The sequence below is a fragment of the Schistocerca gregaria genome, chromosome 1, assembly GCF_023897955.1.
Source record: "Schistocerca gregaria isolate iqSchGreg1 chromosome 1, iqSchGreg1.2, whole genome shotgun sequence".
Classification (NCBI taxonomy): Eukaryota; Metazoa; Arthropoda; class Insecta; order Orthoptera; family Acrididae; genus Schistocerca; species Schistocerca gregaria.
In genome coordinates this window covers 176103908-176124515 of record NC_064920.1, presented here as the reverse complement: position 1 = coordinate 176124515, position 20608 = coordinate 176103908, and the positions used below count along the sequence as shown (strand labels likewise).

At 43.2% G+C, this 20608-nt stretch overlaps 1 protein-coding gene across 1 annotated transcript in view; it reads left to right on the top strand.

Moving 5' to 3' along the window:
- The window catches only part of LOC126336213 (EGFR adapter protein-like), a 683614-nt gene that overhangs the window by 627600 nt on the left and 35406 nt on the right, over positions 1-20608 (top strand). Inside the window, exon 3 of the mRNA XM_049999719.1 lies at positions 9280-9500. Coding sequence (XP_049855676.1) covers positions 9280-9500 — 221 coding nt within the window. The remainder of the gene's footprint in view (positions 1-9279; positions 9501-20608) is intronic.

The window sequence follows — 20608 nt, the reverse complement described above, 5'->3', positions numbered from 1 at the left end:
CTGCAGAAATTATTCGTAACTGCAATGCAGTTTCTTGAAGCACCTTTGTTCTTTCTCCCTAGCACAAGTGACGATATTTTGGATTCGTTAGATTTATCATTCTAAATTCTTGCAGTTTTCTCCACTACACAGCTGCTAATAGAGGTGAACCACCGCCTTTTCTGACACCTGCACATACATCGATTATCTTGCAAAGGGCAAAACAATGACTGACGAATACGACAAAAATTTCGTGATCAGCTAGGTGAGAAAGTACGATAGAAGAGGATACAACTGAAGAAAACTGCGCACTGTGTTCCGGTGACAGAGGAAGTGTCGGATTTTGAGTATGAATTGTAGGGACATTCACTTAGTTCATGACGTTGGAATCCTCTGTCTCCCACATGTTCACACGTAAAAGGATATTTGCGGGTAGAAACTTTGAGTCTTTTGTCTAGGTTACGATGATTGTGAATTGGTATTTTAAAGATCGTCCATAATTTCACTTAAAAGATGGAATCCCCAAACTGGGAAGATGTTATACTGTATTATTTCGTGTCGTTGCATCTTCATTGATTTAGTTCTGTTCAGTGCATGTTGTTAATTTAGTATTTATACTTGTTAATGTTGTTTGGTGTAAATTACAGCAATGTGATAATAAAAAATGTTAAATTTTAAAATACGCCTTTTTCGGTATTCTCAGGCAAAATTCTTTACGTGTTCAGTCATCAAACGTTGACCTTCTATGAGGCAGAAACAGCTTATGCGTTGAAATAGGTATATGTAATGAAAATTTTATGTTTTAACCTATTATCCAGGAGCATAAGCGATGCATCGATTGCAAAGACGTACGTGTCAAAGAAGGCTGCGAGGCAGCTGTCGCTGAGGCAGAGTAAATAAAATTTGAAGTAAAATTACGTAACAGAATGCTACTAATATTATTACGAAACTGTGATGAATCTTTGTACATATTGTCACTTCGATCTGCAATAAGGTAATCAATATTCATGTATTTGTTATCTTTTGCTGTAGAACGAATTTTACTGTATTTTTAATGATCAGTTGTTTACGTAAATGTAATTTTTATGATATGGCTTAACAACTGCCAGTCAGTTTCACAGTATAATGAGATTTTCAAGTAAGATTTTACAGTCATGCTCCTCAGTCATGTTCCGCCTCCCAGTTCCAAGTCGTTTTTATTTAATCAGATTCTAAATGTGTCTCAGTCAAATATCTTGTATTTTGGCTTTTGCAACTGTAGTTAGTTTATTAGTGCTGAGAGCAAGGCAACGCGTTATCCAAGGCGACACGGTTTATGGATATTTTCACAGGGACCACTTTTGTACTTATCCGGATTTACAGGGCCGTAGTAAGGTCGAGTACATCTATATCTACATGGATTCTCTGCAAATCACATTTAACTGCCTGGCAGACGGTTCATCGAACCACCTCCACAATTCTCTAGTATTCCAATCCACCGAGCGAGGTGGCGCAGTGGTTAGCACACTGGACTCGCATTCGGGAGGACGACGGTTCAATCCCGTCTCCAGCCATCCAGATTTAGGTTTTCCGTGATTTCCCTAAATCGTTTCAGGCAAATGCTGGGATGGTTCCTTTTAAAGGGCACGGCCGATTTTCCTTCCCCTTGCGCTCCGTCTCTAATGACCTCGTTGTCGACGGGACGTTAAACACTAACCACAAACAAACACACTATTCCAATCTCGTATAGCGCGCGGAAAGAGTGAACACCTACATCTTTCCGTACGAGCTCTGATTTCCTTTATTTTATCGTGGTGATCGTTCCTATCTATGTAGATTTGTGTCAACAAAATATTTTCGCACTCGGAAGAGACAGTTGGTGACTGGAATTTCGTGAAGAAGATTCCATCGCAACGAAAAACGCCTTTCCTTTAATGAATCCTAGCCTAAATCCCGTATCATTACTGTGACACTCTCTCCCATATTTTGCGATAGTACAAAAAGTGCTGCCTGAATGTGCTTACCTCTAATTTGCCATTATCGCGCACAAGTTTTAATCAGTTTCGGTTTACTAGTATTGTTCTCTTTCTAGTGGACAGGTTGTTTAAAACAGGATAAGGTAAAAACAGACACACACATAATCAGATACACAGTCAGAACAGCACCTAATATAACTGTTCCTTGTTAGACATGAACGTCACACCTTACATTAGACTTAAACGTTACAGTGTTTAAAATAAAAGATAAACAACAGCTAGAGCACCTGTTACTGGCACACATTTCCTACAGTTGTAAAACTCTCCACTCTCTTCCTGGAAATGTCAATCTTAAGCCACCTTCGTTATTGTATATATGTATGTATTCTTCTAGAATTTGTGGCATCTATATGTGTTCGCACTGAATCATGTGAGATAGCCAAGGGGTTTGTATTGCGGAGGAGCTGTGTTCAGCTCACAACCGGTCATCGAAATTTGTGTTTTACGTTGTATTAATAAATCGTTTTATGTTATCGATGAAATTGTTCCTACCGCAGTTTTCCTGTCACATTCTTTTCCAGTTCGAACTTCTCTCTGTCTCTAATGACCTAGACGTTGACGTGACTCAAGTTCTCGTCTTCCTTCTTATGGTATCACAATAGTGAATTATATCAATAAATCGTAAACTGTGTCGTTCCAGGTTGTTGCAATACGTCTTGCTATGTTCCGCGTAATATGTAGCTAACTAACCGATCCACTAATTGCTGATGAATTCCAACTTCTCGTCGTATAGACCAACGAACATGACGGGTCGTCAACGTGATGGGGTGACAGTCACAAAACTGCCGGTCTTTGTATCTGCAGTCGGTTTTTTGTTTCGTCCAGAGACAGTGCGTTATTGCATTATTAGGAAACGACTGTCAGCTAACGATTCTAGGCATTTCGGGTCACAGGCTAATAACAGTCACGCAGGATTTTCAAGTTTCAATTTATTATTATGATTAACTTCCGTCTGCTAGTGACAGGATACCACTTATTTTAATTGATTACCTATTATAATGAAAATTACATAAAACGAATTACGTTCACAGTATCAACGGATAAGTTGTTGAAGTAATGTAGCTATTGTTGTGTGCGGCGGTCGAAGTAAGTGATTAATTGCGAATGCAAACGAGGCGTTCACTTGTGCAGCGTGACCTTGCCTACCTTGATTGATGTTACGCCTCGAGGCTTGTCGCCCTTGATCCATCGGGAGTTTCTGCTTACCTCCTACGGAGCAAATAATTATACATGAACTTCAGCTTTAATTGGCAGCCTTCTCCAACATAGGATAAAAAATAACTTTCACGAAGAGCACCGATAAAAAGTAACTGTCACGAAGAGCACCAGCATGCTGTTTGCTCTTTTTGTTCAAAGTCTGACTTCGTATTATTTGGTCGTTTAGAATGGAATGTAGGAGAAACGTCATCGCGAAGTGTGGCTTCGAGCAGGGCGGTTATCAAAGCCAATGGTTACACCTGAGAGCCACACGGTTCGGTCCATAATACTCGCATATTAAGTAGACAGCCTCAGTGTGAAGAACAGTAAAAGCCACTGTGCCCCTCTTTGGTCTAACCCTACGTAGCGGTTTTGTGGCTTCACATGGTAAGCCTCTTGATGACCTATTGCCACGAAGCTATGTCTTGGGCATGGTGACTTGTTTGCTGCGGGCCAATTCCGATCAGGATTTGGAACTTGTCTATTCAACGGAATGGTGTATGCCCTCTAGGTCTTCGGCTGTCTACTTTGCGCTCTGTGATCGTTCTTTCCATTGACTCTTACCTTCTGGTAGAGTGACCAAATATTGCAACTGATTTTTGTTGACAAGATGTTCTGATACCGAAATGCTTCAGGATCGATTCATTAATTTGCCCTGCTACGATATTCGAAGTGATCTTCTATAGCACCACATTTCCAGCAATCCAGCAACGATCCGCCGTCTTCATTTGCAAAATTAAATTTCTAATTCGCAGGTCTCGATAGGAAAGATTAGTGTTCGGACAAGAGTAGGCCTCTTGGCAGTGATGCAGATGTTGTTCCAAATGCGAGCAAGTTTTGCAGTAGAAATTTCTCGCAATCTAAATACAGCTACGGATCGCAGGCTTGCAGGCTCTAGTGTTGGTGAAAAGCGTCTGACGACCTCGTAGACAGCAATTCTTATTATGACAGCTCTGTTGTCATTAGGGCGATCTACAACCATTACTTCGAACTTTGTTTTGGAGACTACATTTTCCGCTTTGTTGGGCCAGTCTTTGTAGGATGGTTTCCAGTTGATGTTATTCTGTTGCAGTTACCCGTCTTCTGCGTACATGATATTTTTATTTTTCTGACACCTCCAATAGTGCCGTCATGCTGGTATTCACGAACATCTCTCACAGTCCTCACTATATACAATGAACAATAGTGGAGAATGAACGCAACTTCGTCTCTCACCGGAATTAGCAGGAAAGATGTGTGTGGAGGTGTTATTGATTTTATATATGTAGACTGAACCGACCAGTGAAAATTTGTACTGAGACGTGGTATCGAACCACGGTCTCTCGCTTTCAATGCAGGTCCGTTAATGTCTAAGCCACCTTGGCAGAGCGGTTCATATAACTGCGTGGATTACCCTGGCAAACTGCTAGGGTCATCTGTCCCTAAGCTTACATATTACTGAACTTAAATTATCCTAAGGACTACTGAACTTAAACACACGTACCCATGCCAGAGGGAGGACTCGAACCTCCGCCGGCTAATCCCGCGCGGCCCACTTTAAATTCCCCCTTTCTGTCTATATACGTAAAATCATATCTGTATGAGACCAGTAAAATCTCTGAAATTATTTCATTCCAATGTGTTGCTGACTGTTACTGTCGCTCTCTTTGAAAAGTACAGTTGCCGGGTCAGGTATACCAGGCGTCTCGGCGTGCCCATGTCGATGAGATAGTCCGTAACTTTCACCAAGTCACGTTGTCGAAAGCTTTCTTGCAATCCACGAAGTATATGAACAACTTGATATTATATTCCCTTACCGTCTCTATGACCTGCCGGATTTTAGGATCTGATATAACGTGTATCTATTCACAGACAGTTTCAATCAAGTGACGATATTCAAATCACGGATTAACTATATCACGTTTAAGAAAGCGTTGTCGACCTCCGATACACAGTTGTTCTTAGTGGCAGAATCTCTCACACGAAAACACATACGTAGTTCTTTTTAACACGTTTTTATTAGTCCGCTTTTCTGCCTGCCTGCTTGTTACAAATTTTGCAGCTGATTTTAAATTACGTTCCTTAACAGCTAGAGACCCGATACTTTCAACACAACACAACACAGCACAGGACAGAATGGCATTGCAGTGTTAACTTCCTTCTTTGTTTGATGTGTGGGGTAAGGTACTTCATGTGCCCCTGTCATTTATGGATGATCTGTAGACGTGGAACTTTCAACATTGTTCAGCACTGGATGACAATTCAGTATTAACTTGCTTTCTTGTCTGGTGTGTGGCGCAGGGTTCTTTGCGTGCTACAGTCATTTCCACAATTTCCTATACCAGTCACGAATGGTTCGTTGGACAAACGATTGCTGGTAAGCCTCAGTATGGGCTCTAATCTCTCTAATTTTTACTATCACGGTCTTTTCGTGAGATGTACGTAGAAGAAAGCATTATAGTGGTTGACTCAGGTGAAAAGAAACTGAAAAAAAGTTAAAATTACCAAACGTCTCTGTTGTAATCTCACCAAAATGTTCGAAATCGAGTGATAAATGTCTGTGAGTCTTTAATTTCTGCAGGCGTATTTTATGACGAAATAAATCTCGGGTGAACAGCCTGGTATGAGTTCCATAGGATATAATATTTCGGCAATCGACCACGTTGCCCTCATCAGGTCAGCACCTTATGATGGCAACGTGGTCGACTGCCGAAATATTGTGTCCTATGCACACTCATACCAGGCTGTTCACGCGAGATTGATTTCGTGATAAATGTCTCACAGACAAGACTAAAATTCAGAAAATAAATATTTAAATAAAATCAGTTTTAACGTGTTTATAAACTAGACTCAAAAATATAAAATTATCTCTCGTAACTGTGACCCCAAACTCTTACAGACAGTCCTGAAAATTTGTGCTTGGGAATTTTGATTAGCTATGAAAATACATACATACAACGAAGAATGTGGGGCAGATGTAATACATAACTGATGCCTTAATAGTCCACATCCTATTACCTAATGCATGCATCCCACGTTTGTCGTTACAAATCTTACAATTATTTTTGCAGCTATTAAAAATTCACCATCACTAATTTCCGGGGCTATCCGTAAACCATTAGGAATCTGTATGGGACAAGGAGAAATTATTTTACACTTTGTAGTCCAATTTAAAAAAATGTTATATAAATTTTTTTTTTTTTTTTTTTTTTTTTTTTTTTTTTTTTAAGAAGAGCGGTGCGTTTCGTCACTAGTTCGTTTAGTTGGCGCAAGAGGGTTATAGTGATTCTTAGCAAACTGTAATGGCAGACGTTACAAGAGAGGTGCTGGACGTCACAAAGACGTTTCCTATTGAAATATCGGGTGAGCGCTTTCCGGGAAGATTCGGACAATATATTACTTTCTGCCACATAAATCTCACGAAATGAACGCGACGAGAAAATTCGAGAAATTAGAGCTGATACAGAGGTTTACCGACAATCACTCTTCTCACGCTCCATTCGCATGTGTAACAGGGATGGTCGGAGCAGAAGTACTCTTCGCCACAGAGCGTTATGTGGGTTGTGAAGTATGTTGCAGATGTTGATGTAGATTTGCGCTCTCTTTTTTTGGAAAACGTAGTTTTTTACGCTCCTCAATGTTTATTACGTCACATCTCTTGACCCGTGTGTCGTAAAATGACATAATTTGGCATGTACGTTCGTCAGCATCTTATCTGAAAAATGTGGTGAGATTAGAGTGTGGTGTAAAGAAGAAACAAATTAAAATGCCATGCGTGATTCTGAAGTTTTGCTGCATGATCATCGAAAACGTAGTATTACGTAAGGAGCAGAAAAAAGAAAACGAGACAGATGGAATAAATATAAGCAAGCTGTTCATTATTTGGAAATTAATCGTCATAACTGTAGAGATATTGCGACAAGAGGGCCAGTGCCTTCCTGGAAGAATGTACGCGGTTGTCTACGGAACCATGATTGTATCTAGGCGTGCATCTCTTCGTTCGAAGCGAACTGACGTCCACGAATGTCATTCTTTAGGGCTGAAAAATACGGATATCGCTTGGGGAGAGATTAGCGAAACTTCTGCAGCAGGGTCTAAACGACGTTGTCAAAACATGAGCGGACATTGTCCTGCAACAGAATGAAGCCGTGTGTCAACATTCATGACATTTTCGATTTGATTATGCGCTCCAGTTTTTGCAAAGCGTGGTCATACCGCTGTGCGTTAGCTGTGGCGCCGTGTTCCAAAAGGTCAATGAGCAGCGGGTCCTTGAAGTCAAAGAACAAGGTCATCATGACTTTCTCGGAGCTGCCATGTCTGTCGTGTCGGCTACAGTGCAGAAGTTTTGCAGGGAAGACATTTCATATCCCTTAGCAATCCCGATTTCTCCCCGTGTGATTTCCACTTTGTCGGAGCCCTGAAACAGACATTCGTGGCCATCGACTTGCTTCGGACGAAGAAGTAAAAGCCTAAAATAATCATAGATACGTAGGCAACCACAAATATTTTTCCATGCTGGCGTTGATCGTCTTGTTTCACCAAGAAATAAATATGTAAGTAGTTATGAGGATTTCTTTTGAAACAATATTGTTTCCTTACTTCTTTCCATCTACTCTACTGTCCATTAAAATTGCTACACCACGAAGATGACGTACTACAGACGCGAAATTTAACCGACAGATGCTATGATATGCAAATGATTAGCTTTTCAGAGCACTCTCACAAGGTTGGCCTGGTGGCGACACCAGCAACGTGCTGACGTGAGGAAAGTTTCCAGCCGATTTCTCATACACAAGCGTTGCCTGGTGAAACATTGTTGTGATGCCTCGTATAAGGAGTAGAAATGCGTACCATCACGTTTCCGACTTCGATAAAGGTCGGATCGTAGCCTATCGCGATTGCAGTTTATCGTATCGCGACATTGCTACTCGCTTTGGAAGAGATCCAACGACTGTTAGCAGAATATGGAATCGGTCGGTTCAGGTGGGGAATACGAAACGCTGTGCTGGATCCCAACGGCCTAACAGTCGAGATGACAGGCATCTTAGCCACATGGCTGTCACGGATCGTGCAGCCACGTCTCGATCCCTGAGTCAACAGATGGGGACGTTTGCAAGACAACAACCGTCTTCACGAACAGTTCGACAACGTTTCCAGCAGAATGGACTATCAGCTCGGAGATCATGGCTGCAGTTACCCTTGACGCTGCATCACAGACAGAAGCGCCTGCGATGGTGTACTCAACGACGAACATGGGTGCACGAATTTCAAAACGTAATTTTTTCGGATGAATCCAGGTTATGTTTATAGCATCATGGTGGTCGCATCCGTGTTTGGCGACATCGCGGTGAACGCACATTGGAAGCGTGTATTAGTCATCGCCATACTGGCGTATCGCCCGGCGTTATGGTATGGGGTGCCATTGTTTACACGTCTCGGTCACCTCTTCTTCGCATTGACGGTACTTTGAACAGTGGACGTTACATTTCAAATGTGTTACGACCCGTGGCTCTACCCTTCATTCGATCCCTGCGAAACCCTACATTTCAGCAGGATAATGCACGACCGCATGTTGCAGGTCCTGTACGGGCCTTTCCGGATACAGAAAATGTTCGACTGCTTCCCTGGCCAGCACATTCTCCAGATCTGTCACCAATTGAAAACGGCTGGTCAATGGTAGCTGAGCAACTGGCTAGTCACAATACGCCAGTCACTACTCTTGATGAACTGTGGTATCGTGTTGAAGCTGCATGGGCAGCTGTACCTGTACACGCCATCCAAGCCCTGTTTGACTCAATGCCAGAGGTGGTTGTTCTGGGTACTGATTTCTCAGGATCTATGCACCCAAATTGCGAGAAAATGTAATCACATGTCAGTTGTGGTATAATATATTTGTCCAACGAGTACCCGTTTATCATCTGCATTTCTTGTTGGTGTAGCAATTTTAATGGCCAGTAGTGTATCTCGTTTTCATCTGACTACAGCCTGTGTAATTTCTCATGATTTACTCGATGATACCTGCCCACTACAGTGCTGTTTAGCCCTGCCTACGCGCTGCACCCACGCTACGACTCTGCATATCATGTGACGTCTTGTTTGTCGCCAGCAGGACGGCACGGCAGCGGCCGTGGGCGTCCCGACCGGTGCCACGTCTCCCGCTGGGAGCAGCAGCGAGGGCAGCGGCTGCGCGTCGCCCACCGCCGCCCACGCGCACCGCCGCAAGGGGGGCGGCGTGCCGGGCCTGGGGCTCGGCCTGGGCGGCTACGTCAACGAGGCTGCCAAGGCGCTGCCGCCGCCCGCGCTCCGCGTCTTCCACCTCGCCGGCAGCAGGTAAGCCGTCCAAGCAGTGGCGTACGCCGCGAGCGTCAAGTGTGTGACGCACAAAGCTCAGGTCAAAGTAGTCGTGGGATACCTCCTAAGTTTGTATCGGACCTCCGTTTGCTAGGTATAGTGCAGCAACTCGACGTGGCATGGACTCATCAAGTCGTTGCAAGTCCTCTGCACGAAGCCACGCCGTGTGGCGAAATAGATAAAAAAATATACGGAACTGTAACTTGAGAATCTTTAAAGGGCTTTTTTACGGACTGTATTGACCGGTTTGAATACGGACAAATTCATTGCTGCGTGAAGTATAATTTACCATTCCGATTAATGACATTTTTGAATTCTACGTCATTGTCGATTTATTCAGAGTTCTCACCTTAGACGTAGAATTCGTCCTTCTGCCACAATATTAATTCATTAGTCGCCATCGATGTTCTCTTTGTTGACGGTGTGTAACTTCCTGAGTCGGCATCGGTTCACTTCACCAAGACGGTGGAAACCAAGGAATACAATGTTACGTCGCTTTAAATAACTCTCGTAAAACTTAGATACTTCTCACTAGTTTTTTTATTCACAACACTATAGCACTTGCTCTGCACGTCGCACAAACCATAAATACTAACAATATGGCTGCCTTTCCGCACACACCAAAATTACGTCCATCCTCTACAAGGTAACTATCGAAAGTGTCTCTTAACTCCTTCTTTGAGTATGAAACAAAAGAGAATCCAATGTGAACATTACAAAGAGTATAATCTACATGCTCTCAATTTAATCTTTGGCGCAGCCTTTAACGTATTGTATGTCTCTGCGTCGGAATGTGTCATTACAGCTGCTTCTGTATCCGTCCATAACTGAGGAAGTGTTGCCAGTGCATGATTTTGTGCTCAAACTGACCTCTCGATTATGTCCGAAAGGTGATCGACAGGTTTCATCTAAAGGCAGGACGGTGTGGCCGAGCAGTTCTATGCGCTTCAGTCTGGAACCGCGCGACCGCTACGGTCGCAGGTTCGAATCCGGCCTCTGGGATGGATGTGTGTGATGTCCTTAGGTTAGTTAGGTTCTAGGGGACTGATGACCTCAGATGTTGTCCCATAGTGCTGAGAGCCATTTGAACCTTTTTAATCTAAAGCGATATAGGTGTTTAAGTCGAATTGTCCATGTTCTTCAGACCAATCGTGGAAAATTGTCGCACATTGTCACCAATAAAACTCCATACTGGTTTTGGAATATGAAGTCAAAGAATACTGCAGATTGTTTCCAAGTACCCCAACATAACCGTTTCCAGTCAATTATCGATTCAGTTGGACCAGAGGACCTAGGCCATTGCATGTCAACACATCCCACATCAAAAATTTTGAAAAACACATTCCTGAGTCGCGAACACAATTAATTGGTGACCTAGGTTTCGGTGTCACAAGGGACACCTTCTTCAGACAAAATTAAAACTAAATGTTACAGCATAACTAACCAAAAAATACGAAAGCTGTGCTCATACCTGACAGCGTCAGATAGTCAGAAATAAAGTAAAACGCAACAGAGGTGCAAGCCACTAGGGGCTGCCATGTGTCCTCTGCTATAGTCAACACAAAACTGAAACATCGTGTGACTTGAGCGCCACGGTAGCTTCAAGACAATACCGACATCTGGTGGCTAATTGGTAAAACAAGCTATTTTGTAGACATCTCTCGTAACTGCAGAGAGCGAAATAAACAAACAAGTGAACGGTGTACATGAGGTAATTACAATATCAGGATACTGCATAACATAAAATACAACTAATGAATGATTGCCTGCTGTACAGAAATTCCAGAATAAATGCATAAAGAAGACATATACGAAATAATCCATTAAATGACATTACTGCTTGCTATAATAGATACGTTATAAAAACCAAAAAAATAGTAGGTCAAATTAATTGTGTTTCGACTGAGGACTGTGTTTTTCAAAATTTTGTATTATACGACAGTCGCTGATTGACAGCCATGTTAAAAACCTTAACATCCAACATCATTATGGAGCCACCAACATCTTGCACAGTGACTTGCTGACAACTGCGCTTCGTGACTTTGTGGGGTTTGATCCACACTCGCACCCTAGGCTTATCTGATCACGCCACGGTTTTCCAGTCATCAAGGGTCCAACCAACACGGTCATCGGCCGAGGAGAGGAGATCCAGGCTATGTCGTGCTGTTAGCAAAGGCACTACTGTCGGTCGTATTCTGCTATAGCTCACAACGCTGTATTTCATAGCACTGTGCTAACAGAGTCGTTCGTCGTACGTTCCACATTCATTTCTGCGATTATTTCACGCGGTGTTGCCTTTTTGTTAGCACTGACAACTCTATGCAATCGCCGCTGCACTCGGTCGTCAAGTGAAGGCTGTCGGCCACAGCTTTGTCCATGGTGAGAGGTAATGTCTGAAATGTTCTATCCTCTGCACACTCTTGACAGGGATCCCGGAATACTGAATTTCCAAAAGATTACCGAAATGCACTGCTCCATGCGTCTAGCCCCAACTGCCATTCCAATTCCGCGTTCATAGTCTGTTAATTCCCGTCGTGGGGCCATAATTATATCATCAACCTTTTCACATGAATCATCTGAGTACAAATGACAGCTCCGCCAAGTCACTGATCTTTTATAGCTTGTATACGCGATACTACCGGCATCTGTATATGTGTATATCGCCATCTCAAGACTTTTGTCACCTCCGTGTATCTGTCTCTGTTTTTCTGTCATAATGAATGACCAGAAAATCAGCCACTTGCTGAGGTTCTGTAAAGTACTGCGCAGGAATTAGGTTCTTGCAGCTTGATTCTACTACGGGTGGTGTGACCAGGCGAAACCACTTTCATCTGGCCACAACCGAGCATTGTTTGATTGCTCTTGGAGAAGGCTCATCAAACTAAAACTCATGAAATATTAGGTAACGTTACTGAATTAATGAGTGAAAGATTTTGACACACTTTTTTGCCACAGGAGTACTGGATAATTTGCAACTATTAAGTAGCCCTGCACCTGATGCACTAATTAAGAAACATTTTTAGTGAGGTATTATGTTCAGCATTAACAACACCACAAGTTTTGGATAAACTTTAACTACTCGTTGGTCCTAGACAATGGTGTTAACTGCTGTAGTTGAGATCTTGAACTGGGGCTGAGCTCTTGCGTGCTCGACACTGCATTGGCCTCAGTGCGAGGGCGCCGTTGTGGCTGAGAGGCAGACGTGGTGTTGTGGAGCGCCTCACATACGTCGTTCGAGACTGCAGCAAGGCCACGATAATTTCGGTGGTACTGATTCGTGCTGCCGACTTTGCTGTGGCACCGCAATCTGTGGACGATAGCCCAGGGGAAAAGAAATGGTTCAAATGGCTCTGAGCACTGTGGGACTTAACATATGAGGTCATCAGTCCCCTAGAACTTAGAACTAATTAAACCTAACTAACCAAAGGACATCACGCACATTCAATCCCGAGGCAGGATTCGAACCTGCGACCGTAGCGGTCGCGCGGTTCCAGACTGAAGCGCCTAGAACTGCTCGGCCACACCGGCCGGCGGAAAAGAAGTAATGGACACCATTGTAAAGTGATTGTGAGAGAGTACTTACCCTTGTTCTATGTTATGGTTTCGTCTCATCCCATTAGTGCATGGAAAGCAGAAAACAAAAACATATAACATCCGTCTCAGAAGTTTCTTGCTCAGGCATCGGTATCTTCCCGTTTTTCGGCATACTTGAAACTTCGTCATATGTTTCGAAACCAGATGCATTTACCAAGACACTACCTTTGCATGATGTCTGAGGCAACACATTGGAAGAAGTACTTCTCTAAAACAGCTAGCAACTCCCGAAATAGAAAAAGCTTTGTGCGCAAGTTGGTGGCATGTGTTGTTCTCTTCCTTCTATGCTCTTTACTCCTTTACTCTGTTCTACATTGCACTGTACAGCATTCCTGTACTGTGTGGCTAAACAGTACCGTAAGGGCGGGTAATGTGAACTACTACTCTGTTCCTGCAACTATAAAAGCAACCCCTACGTAATTTCTACCTATTTTGAGACACAATCCCACCTGAACAACGCTAAGCAAATACGCTTGTGAAATGACATTCCAATACACATAGACGTCCAGGATCACCATGATAACTGACTTAGGGCAACATATCAATATGTTATTAAAGCAGGACATGTACTGAGAAAGAAATTAAGCTTTAAATACAGTTGGAAGATCTGTTGGTTCCTCCCTCTGCCATCTCCCCCGCACCGTGTCACTTAACACTCAATTCTCCCGATTTTGCCTTACCGTCCAGAACGCGATCTCAGCGCAATAGAGCAAAAACAGGAAACGGTAGATATCTGGATATGCTGCGTAAGTAGGGAATTGACAACACCGGAATGCTACACTATTATACCTAAGCAGACAATGAATCATATGTAGTTTTATTTAAGTACTGGCGAAAAATGTGTACATACTCGTATTATAAAGTCCCCCTCAGCGTTTTTCTGTTTCTGTATTCAGGCTAAAGGCTGATTTACGAGGAAGCTTTGTGTATCTAAGTTATGGTTTGTAGTAATGGTGTTTCATATATGGACTGTTACCTGTTCGGTATTCAACTGGCGTTTGGTGTGACATCTTATGGCAATGAAGGCAGCTACGAGCTACAAAGGAGAAAGGACACGAAGAATTGATTTTCGAAAGGCGAAACACCGTGGATACACTATATGGTAGAGATGCAAAGACATCGTATTATTTTGAATTGCGGGAACCGCACCCAAATGTCCACATTTTTATAAGACAGAAAATAATACCACTCTGGCTGTAGAAAGTTTTTTTCATGAAAATCACGACTGTTTTCACGCCAATTAAGGCGCATCCTCAGCTGATCTAAACAGGGATTAAAAAGGAGGTATTTTACAATTTTTTTAGCTCTGGCTTAGTAAATATTCATATATGGAATAGAATAGGCCTGTACATTAGGTACTTACGTAAATTGTGTCTACGACAATATTTTACGCCGTCCTGAAGTCTTTCGCCGTCCTTCACGTCACTGATAAATTAAAACTTTCTGGAAGCGTTTGTCAATTTGATAAAAACGGTGTGTCCCTAATACAAAATAAGACGAGTTTTTGCTGTGGGAAGAATAAAATAACCTGTGCAAAGCGTGTGAAAATATATTTAAACACCAATAAAAATGTACCATATTATCATCTGGAGACAATGATGGTACAGCCATAAGGAACACTGAACTTGCCAGAGCCCTATGCAAGCAACCATGAGGAAAACTTCATTGACAGTGGTATCTGAAAACCCAGCGAGATTGCTCTAGAGAAAGTGGGGTAGTACACTGAATGGCATAGTGAAACAGGGAAAATGCCGTACATAAAGATAAATTATAATTTAAATCACCAGTGATATAAAACATACAAAATGTGTGGTTAGAAAACTTATACGGTAAATCCCGTGTGATGCGGCTACTAACAACTGAGATTATTCCACGCAATTTGAATATCAGTGCAGAATTTAAAATAAAGCAAAACTCGTTGTCGAAAAATAAGAACACTGGTCTGTCTGGTTAGGAAGTAAAAATTTCCCAAATACATCTATGTCGTAGTTGTATCTGGGTGTTAAAGGTGACCTCAGGAGATTTTTATAAGGTTCGGAAAATTTCTCTCTGTTATAAAATATTGATTTGCATACAGTAGTGTATGTCCGTGAGCTGATGTCCTCCGTCGCTTACATACGCACTTACTACTGATCCTCATTTCACGCAGCCATCACATTGTTGACAAGAGATGCAGTAGACATCTGATAACGTAAACCTACCACAAAGCATTTATTCCTTGCATCAAAATTTTTGGCCATTGCTCTGAGGAATATCAAAAGCCAGGGTTGTGTTTTTTCGGAACTAGGCATTTGCCTATTCTATCAGAAATATCTCCGAAGAAAGGAAACCTATGGTATTTTTTTAGTAGTGGAAGCTGTATTGTATATTGTGATAAGAGAACCGACGGCCTTTGGTTGGAGAAAAATTCATTGAATAATATTACATGTCTATTACACTACTGGCCATTAAAATTGCTACACCACGAAGATGCCTTGCTACAGGCGCGAAATTTAACCGACAGGAAGAAGATGCTGTGATTGCAAATGATTAGCTTTTCAGAGCATTCACACAAGTTTGGCGCCGGTGGCGACACCTACAACGTGCTGACATGAGGAAAGGTTCCAACCGATTTCTCATACACAAACAGCAGTTGACCGGCGTTGCCTGGTGAAACGTTGTTGTGATGCCTCGTGTAAGGAGGAGGAATGCGTACCATCACGTTTTCGACTTTGATAAAGATCGGACAGCCTATCGCGATTGCGATCTCTCACCAATTGAGAACGTCTGGTCAATGGTGGCCGAGCAGCTGGCTCGTCACAGTACGCCAGTGACTACTCTCGATGAGCTGTGGTATCGTGTTGAAGCTGCATGGACAGCTGTTCTTGTACACGCCATCCAAGCTCTGTTTGACTCAATGCCCAGGCGTATCAAGGCCGTAATTACGGCTGGAGGTGATTGTTCTGGGTACTGATTTCTCACAGTCTATGCACCCAAATTGCGTGAAAATGTAATCACGTGTCACTTATAGTATATTATATTTGTCCAATGAATACCCGTTTATCATCTGCATTTTTCTTGGTGTCGAAATTTTAATGGCCAGAAGTGTAATAATGCTTTATTTTCACGTTTGTCGAAGAAACAAGAGGCGTAAGGTAGATACGATGTTATTTAACGAATTCCAGTGGTATATAAAATATAACTAGCTGTGGTACCCAGCTTATCTCAGGAAGTTAGTAATAATTTTTCCATTCAAGCAACGGAATACTGACGTTTATCTACTGATTTTTTTTGCGTTTGAGAATTATCAGATGTTATCAGTTTTTCCGATTATGATACATTTATGTTTGTTGTATTCATTCGTCGAGTCGAAGTGGAGGGCTTCACTTATTAGGTTAAGCTATTTACTTGTCCTCGCTTCTCATAGGGTGATATCTTCATGGCTGGCTTGAGTTCATTGTCTTTTATTATAAGATTGTGTCGCAGTTCTTCATTCTTCAGTCCGTTTATTTCGTTGTTCTTCGGTTTCTTTGCTCTCACGGTGCTCATTGTCGTTCTTGAGAAGTTAAACGTGCTTCGCGGTCTTCATCTGTCTCGTTTATTCACTGTTCTTCTTCTTTTCGCCGTTTTGTTTCAGAACTGGTAAGACCTCCTCTTCTTTAACTTCAGAGCATTGTCTAAAATATTACCCGAATCAAGTTTTTGTTACCAAATACAATAAGTGCACTTTACACACTTTTCACCCAATTATTTTCGATTTACACTCAGTCACTATATAACTTTTACTTCTCACACTTCACTACTTTTTCGGTTCGTCACTGACAGGAAACTGACGTTCGAGCCCACGACGCGTCTTGCTTTGTATACCCCTAGCAATGGGTAGCCCCACCAATGACGAATCCCAGAACATACCAAAAAAGCCTTCGAGTGGTCCACAATGTTCCAGAACATCCCAAAACATTCTAGAGTGTCCCGGAATGTTCCATAATGGTCTTGGATGTTCCGGGATGTTCTCGAACATTCTGGAATATTCCTGATTGTTGCAGATTATTTCCGAACATTCCAGAACATGCCGGGTCATTGTGCAAGATTCCGAAGCATTCTGGAACGTTGTGCAGTGCTCTCGAATACTCTTGAATGTTCTGGAATGCTCTCGATTGTTCTGGAATATTTAAGAAATTTATAGAGGGAAAAACTTGACAACTCTTGTATCTTCAAAAGCACGCCCTGCAGGTAAAGACGGGATTCTTCTTCATGGCTGGGAAATAGACGGCTGTCGCGCCAAGTAATTCCCTTGATCGTACCGAGACTCGTTTCTGAGTTCTAGTGGCACGCTCATTGTACACTTATTTTTATAATACACTCCTCGAAATGGAAAAAAGAACACATTGACACCGGTATGTCAGACTCACCATACTTGCTCCGGACACTGCGAGAGGGCTGTACAAGCAATGATCACACGCACGGCACAGCGGACACACCAGGAACCGCGGTGTTGGCCGTCGAATGGCGCTAGCTGCGCAGCATTTGTGCACCGCCGCCGTCAGTGTCAGCCAGTTTGCCGTGGCATACGGAGCTCCATCGCAGTCTTTAACACTGGAAGCATGCCGCGACAGCGTGGACGTGAACCGCATGTGCAGTTGACGGACTTTGAGCGAGGGCGTATAGTGGGCATGCGGGAGGCCGGGTGGACGTACCGCCGAATTGCTCAACACGTGGGGCGTGAGGTCTCCACAGTACATCGATGTTGTTGCCAGTGGTCGGCGGAAGGTGCACGTGCCCGTCGACCTGGGACCGGACCGCAGCGACGCACGGATGCACGCCAAGACCGTAGGATCCTACGCAGTGCCGTAGGGGACCGCACCGCCACTTCCCAGCAAATTAGGGACACTGTTGCTCCTGGGGTATCGGCGAGGACCATTGGCAACCGTCTCCATGAAGCTGGGCTACGGTCCCGCACACCGTTAGGCCGTCTTCCGCTCACGCCCCAACATCGTGCAGCCCGCCTCCAGTGGTGTCGCGACAGGCGTGAATCGAGGGACGAATGGAGACGTGTCGTCTTCAGCGATGAGAGTCGCTTCTGCCTTGGTGCCAACGATGGTCGTATGCGTGTTTGGCGCCGTGCAGGTGAGCGCCACAATCAGGACTGCATACGACCGAGGCACACAGGGCCAACACTCGGCATCATGGTGTGGGGAGCGATCTCCTACACTGGCCGTACACCTCTGGTGACCGTCGAGGGGACACTGAATAGTGCACGGTACATCCAAACCGTCATCGAACCCATCGTTCTACCATTCCTAGACCGGCAAGGGAACTTGCTGTTCCAACAGGACAATGCACGTCCGCATGTATCCCGTGCCACCCAACGTGCTCTAGAAGGTGTAAATCAACTACCCTGGCCAGCAAGATCTCCGGATCTGTCCCCCATTGAGCATGTTTGGGACTGGATGAAGCGTCGTCTCACGCGGTTGCACGTCCAGCACGAACGCTGGTCCAACTGAGGCGCCAGGTGGAAATGGCATGGCAAGCCGTTCCACAGGACTACATCCAGCATCTCTACGATCGTCTCCATGCGAGAATAGCAGCCTGGATTGCTGCGAAAGGTGGATATACACTGTACTAGTGCCGACATTGTGCATGCTCTGTTGCCTGTGTCTATGTGCCTGTGGTTCTGTCAGTGTGATCATGTGACGTATCTGACGCCAGGAATGTGTCAATAAATTTTCCCCTTCCTGGGACAATGAATTCACGGTGTTCTTATTTCAATTTCCAGGAGTGTATATATTGTTTAAACGAAAGAATTGTTTGTGGGACAATGGAACAGTGATCTAGAAGAGTCTTGATATTCGTCTGGTATGTAGTTCATCGTTTTAGACAAGTACTTATTTTTATTGTGATTGATAGGCAGTTTTTCATCATCACATGCTCTTTTAGTTGCCATTACACGTGAGACATTGGTATAAAACCACACACAACACAATTTGTTTGGTGTGCGCACAAATGTTACTATTTGTCACAGTAACATGTGTGTGCAATTACTGATATTCACAGTAATATTTGTGTGCACGCCAAACGGGCAGTGTGCTGTGTGCGGCTGGCTCATACCACGTTTATTTTGCAAGCGTGGCCCTTCTTTATTCTGCTATGGTGGAATCAGCTGCTGTGCTCAAGGTCTACCTAGCACTTTACATGTTCTTATGACGGATGGATTATGTTGGATTATGTATCCAGCTAGTTTTGCATACATTTTCCATTTTATATGGCTTATGATAGGTGGGTTACATATCCAGCTTCTTTCACATAGTGTGATGATGCCTCAAAAGGGTGAAACACGTCATTGATATTAAATAATTTCGCAATAAAGTCTGTTTTTATCCTGTAATAATTCGAAATTAGTTGCTGTAGCACCGTGCCACCGTGGAATGGAATAACTTTTACAACTTAGCTTCAGACTTCATCATAAATCTAAAGACGAAAAAGATTCCATTTTCACTTCGTTCCATAGTTAACTGAATATTGTGTTGTATTTAGGTTTATTTGTCCATAAAATCGTACATTCCTGAAAAGAACATCTACGTAATATAATAATGTCATCAATGTACCTTTCCCGAATCACTATATTTTTTGGAAAATAACTTAAGGTTTTCGATCGTATTATGTTCGACCGTAGTGACGAATATGTTAATAAGGCAGCAGGATAATGAAAACCCCATTGCGAGACCCTGTTTCTGCGTGTATTTGGTATCTCCGAACAGACATTAACTTTTTTGCAAGATAGAAATCAGCTAGTTCGAATGGCCAGTGGCTTACAATAACGACAAGGTAACCTAAATAATTACATTGCTTCCACTGGTGACCATGGTTTTATACTTCTGTGCTTTTCTGTTTTAGCTGCCTCTTCTTTAGAGGCACCAACGATCTCTTCAAAAGAATGGATAGTAGGGATGTCAGCTCATATGAGTATCGTTGATTACTTTACATAGTTATGGGAAAATAGAAAAAACGCCCTTTATAGTAGCTTTTGCAAAGGTGGTGCAACTTCAGAGAATTGCAGAACACGGTGTTGCGAGCGACGATCTAAGGCAATTACGATCTGCGATATTTCACGCTGTGAAGAACCGACGGCCCCCTTGCCGTTCGTGCAGCTCAGACATTCTGCAGTTGGTTGCATCGCCCGACCTTTGCTTCTCTATTTGATTTGATCGCTCGACTCCAGTGGTCTTGGAGCAGTTAATAGAGTTTCTTTAGGCTCAAGTTACTGGAGTACCACTTAAGTTCTAACTGAAGCGGAATTTATTCAATATGCAGCTGTGCCTCTACGTTTCAAGTTCCGTGCCAGACTTCACTAATTAAGTTCGCTAATTATGTTTCCTCCCTGCTTTCCGGTGCTGACTTTACGAGCACGAATTAACGCGACAGCCACGAGTAAGAAGCAAACTCAGCGAACGGCCCCACTTGTTTGGTTACTGATTAGCCTATCAAAATTCGCAAACGGTCGGTGTTTGCAGCAG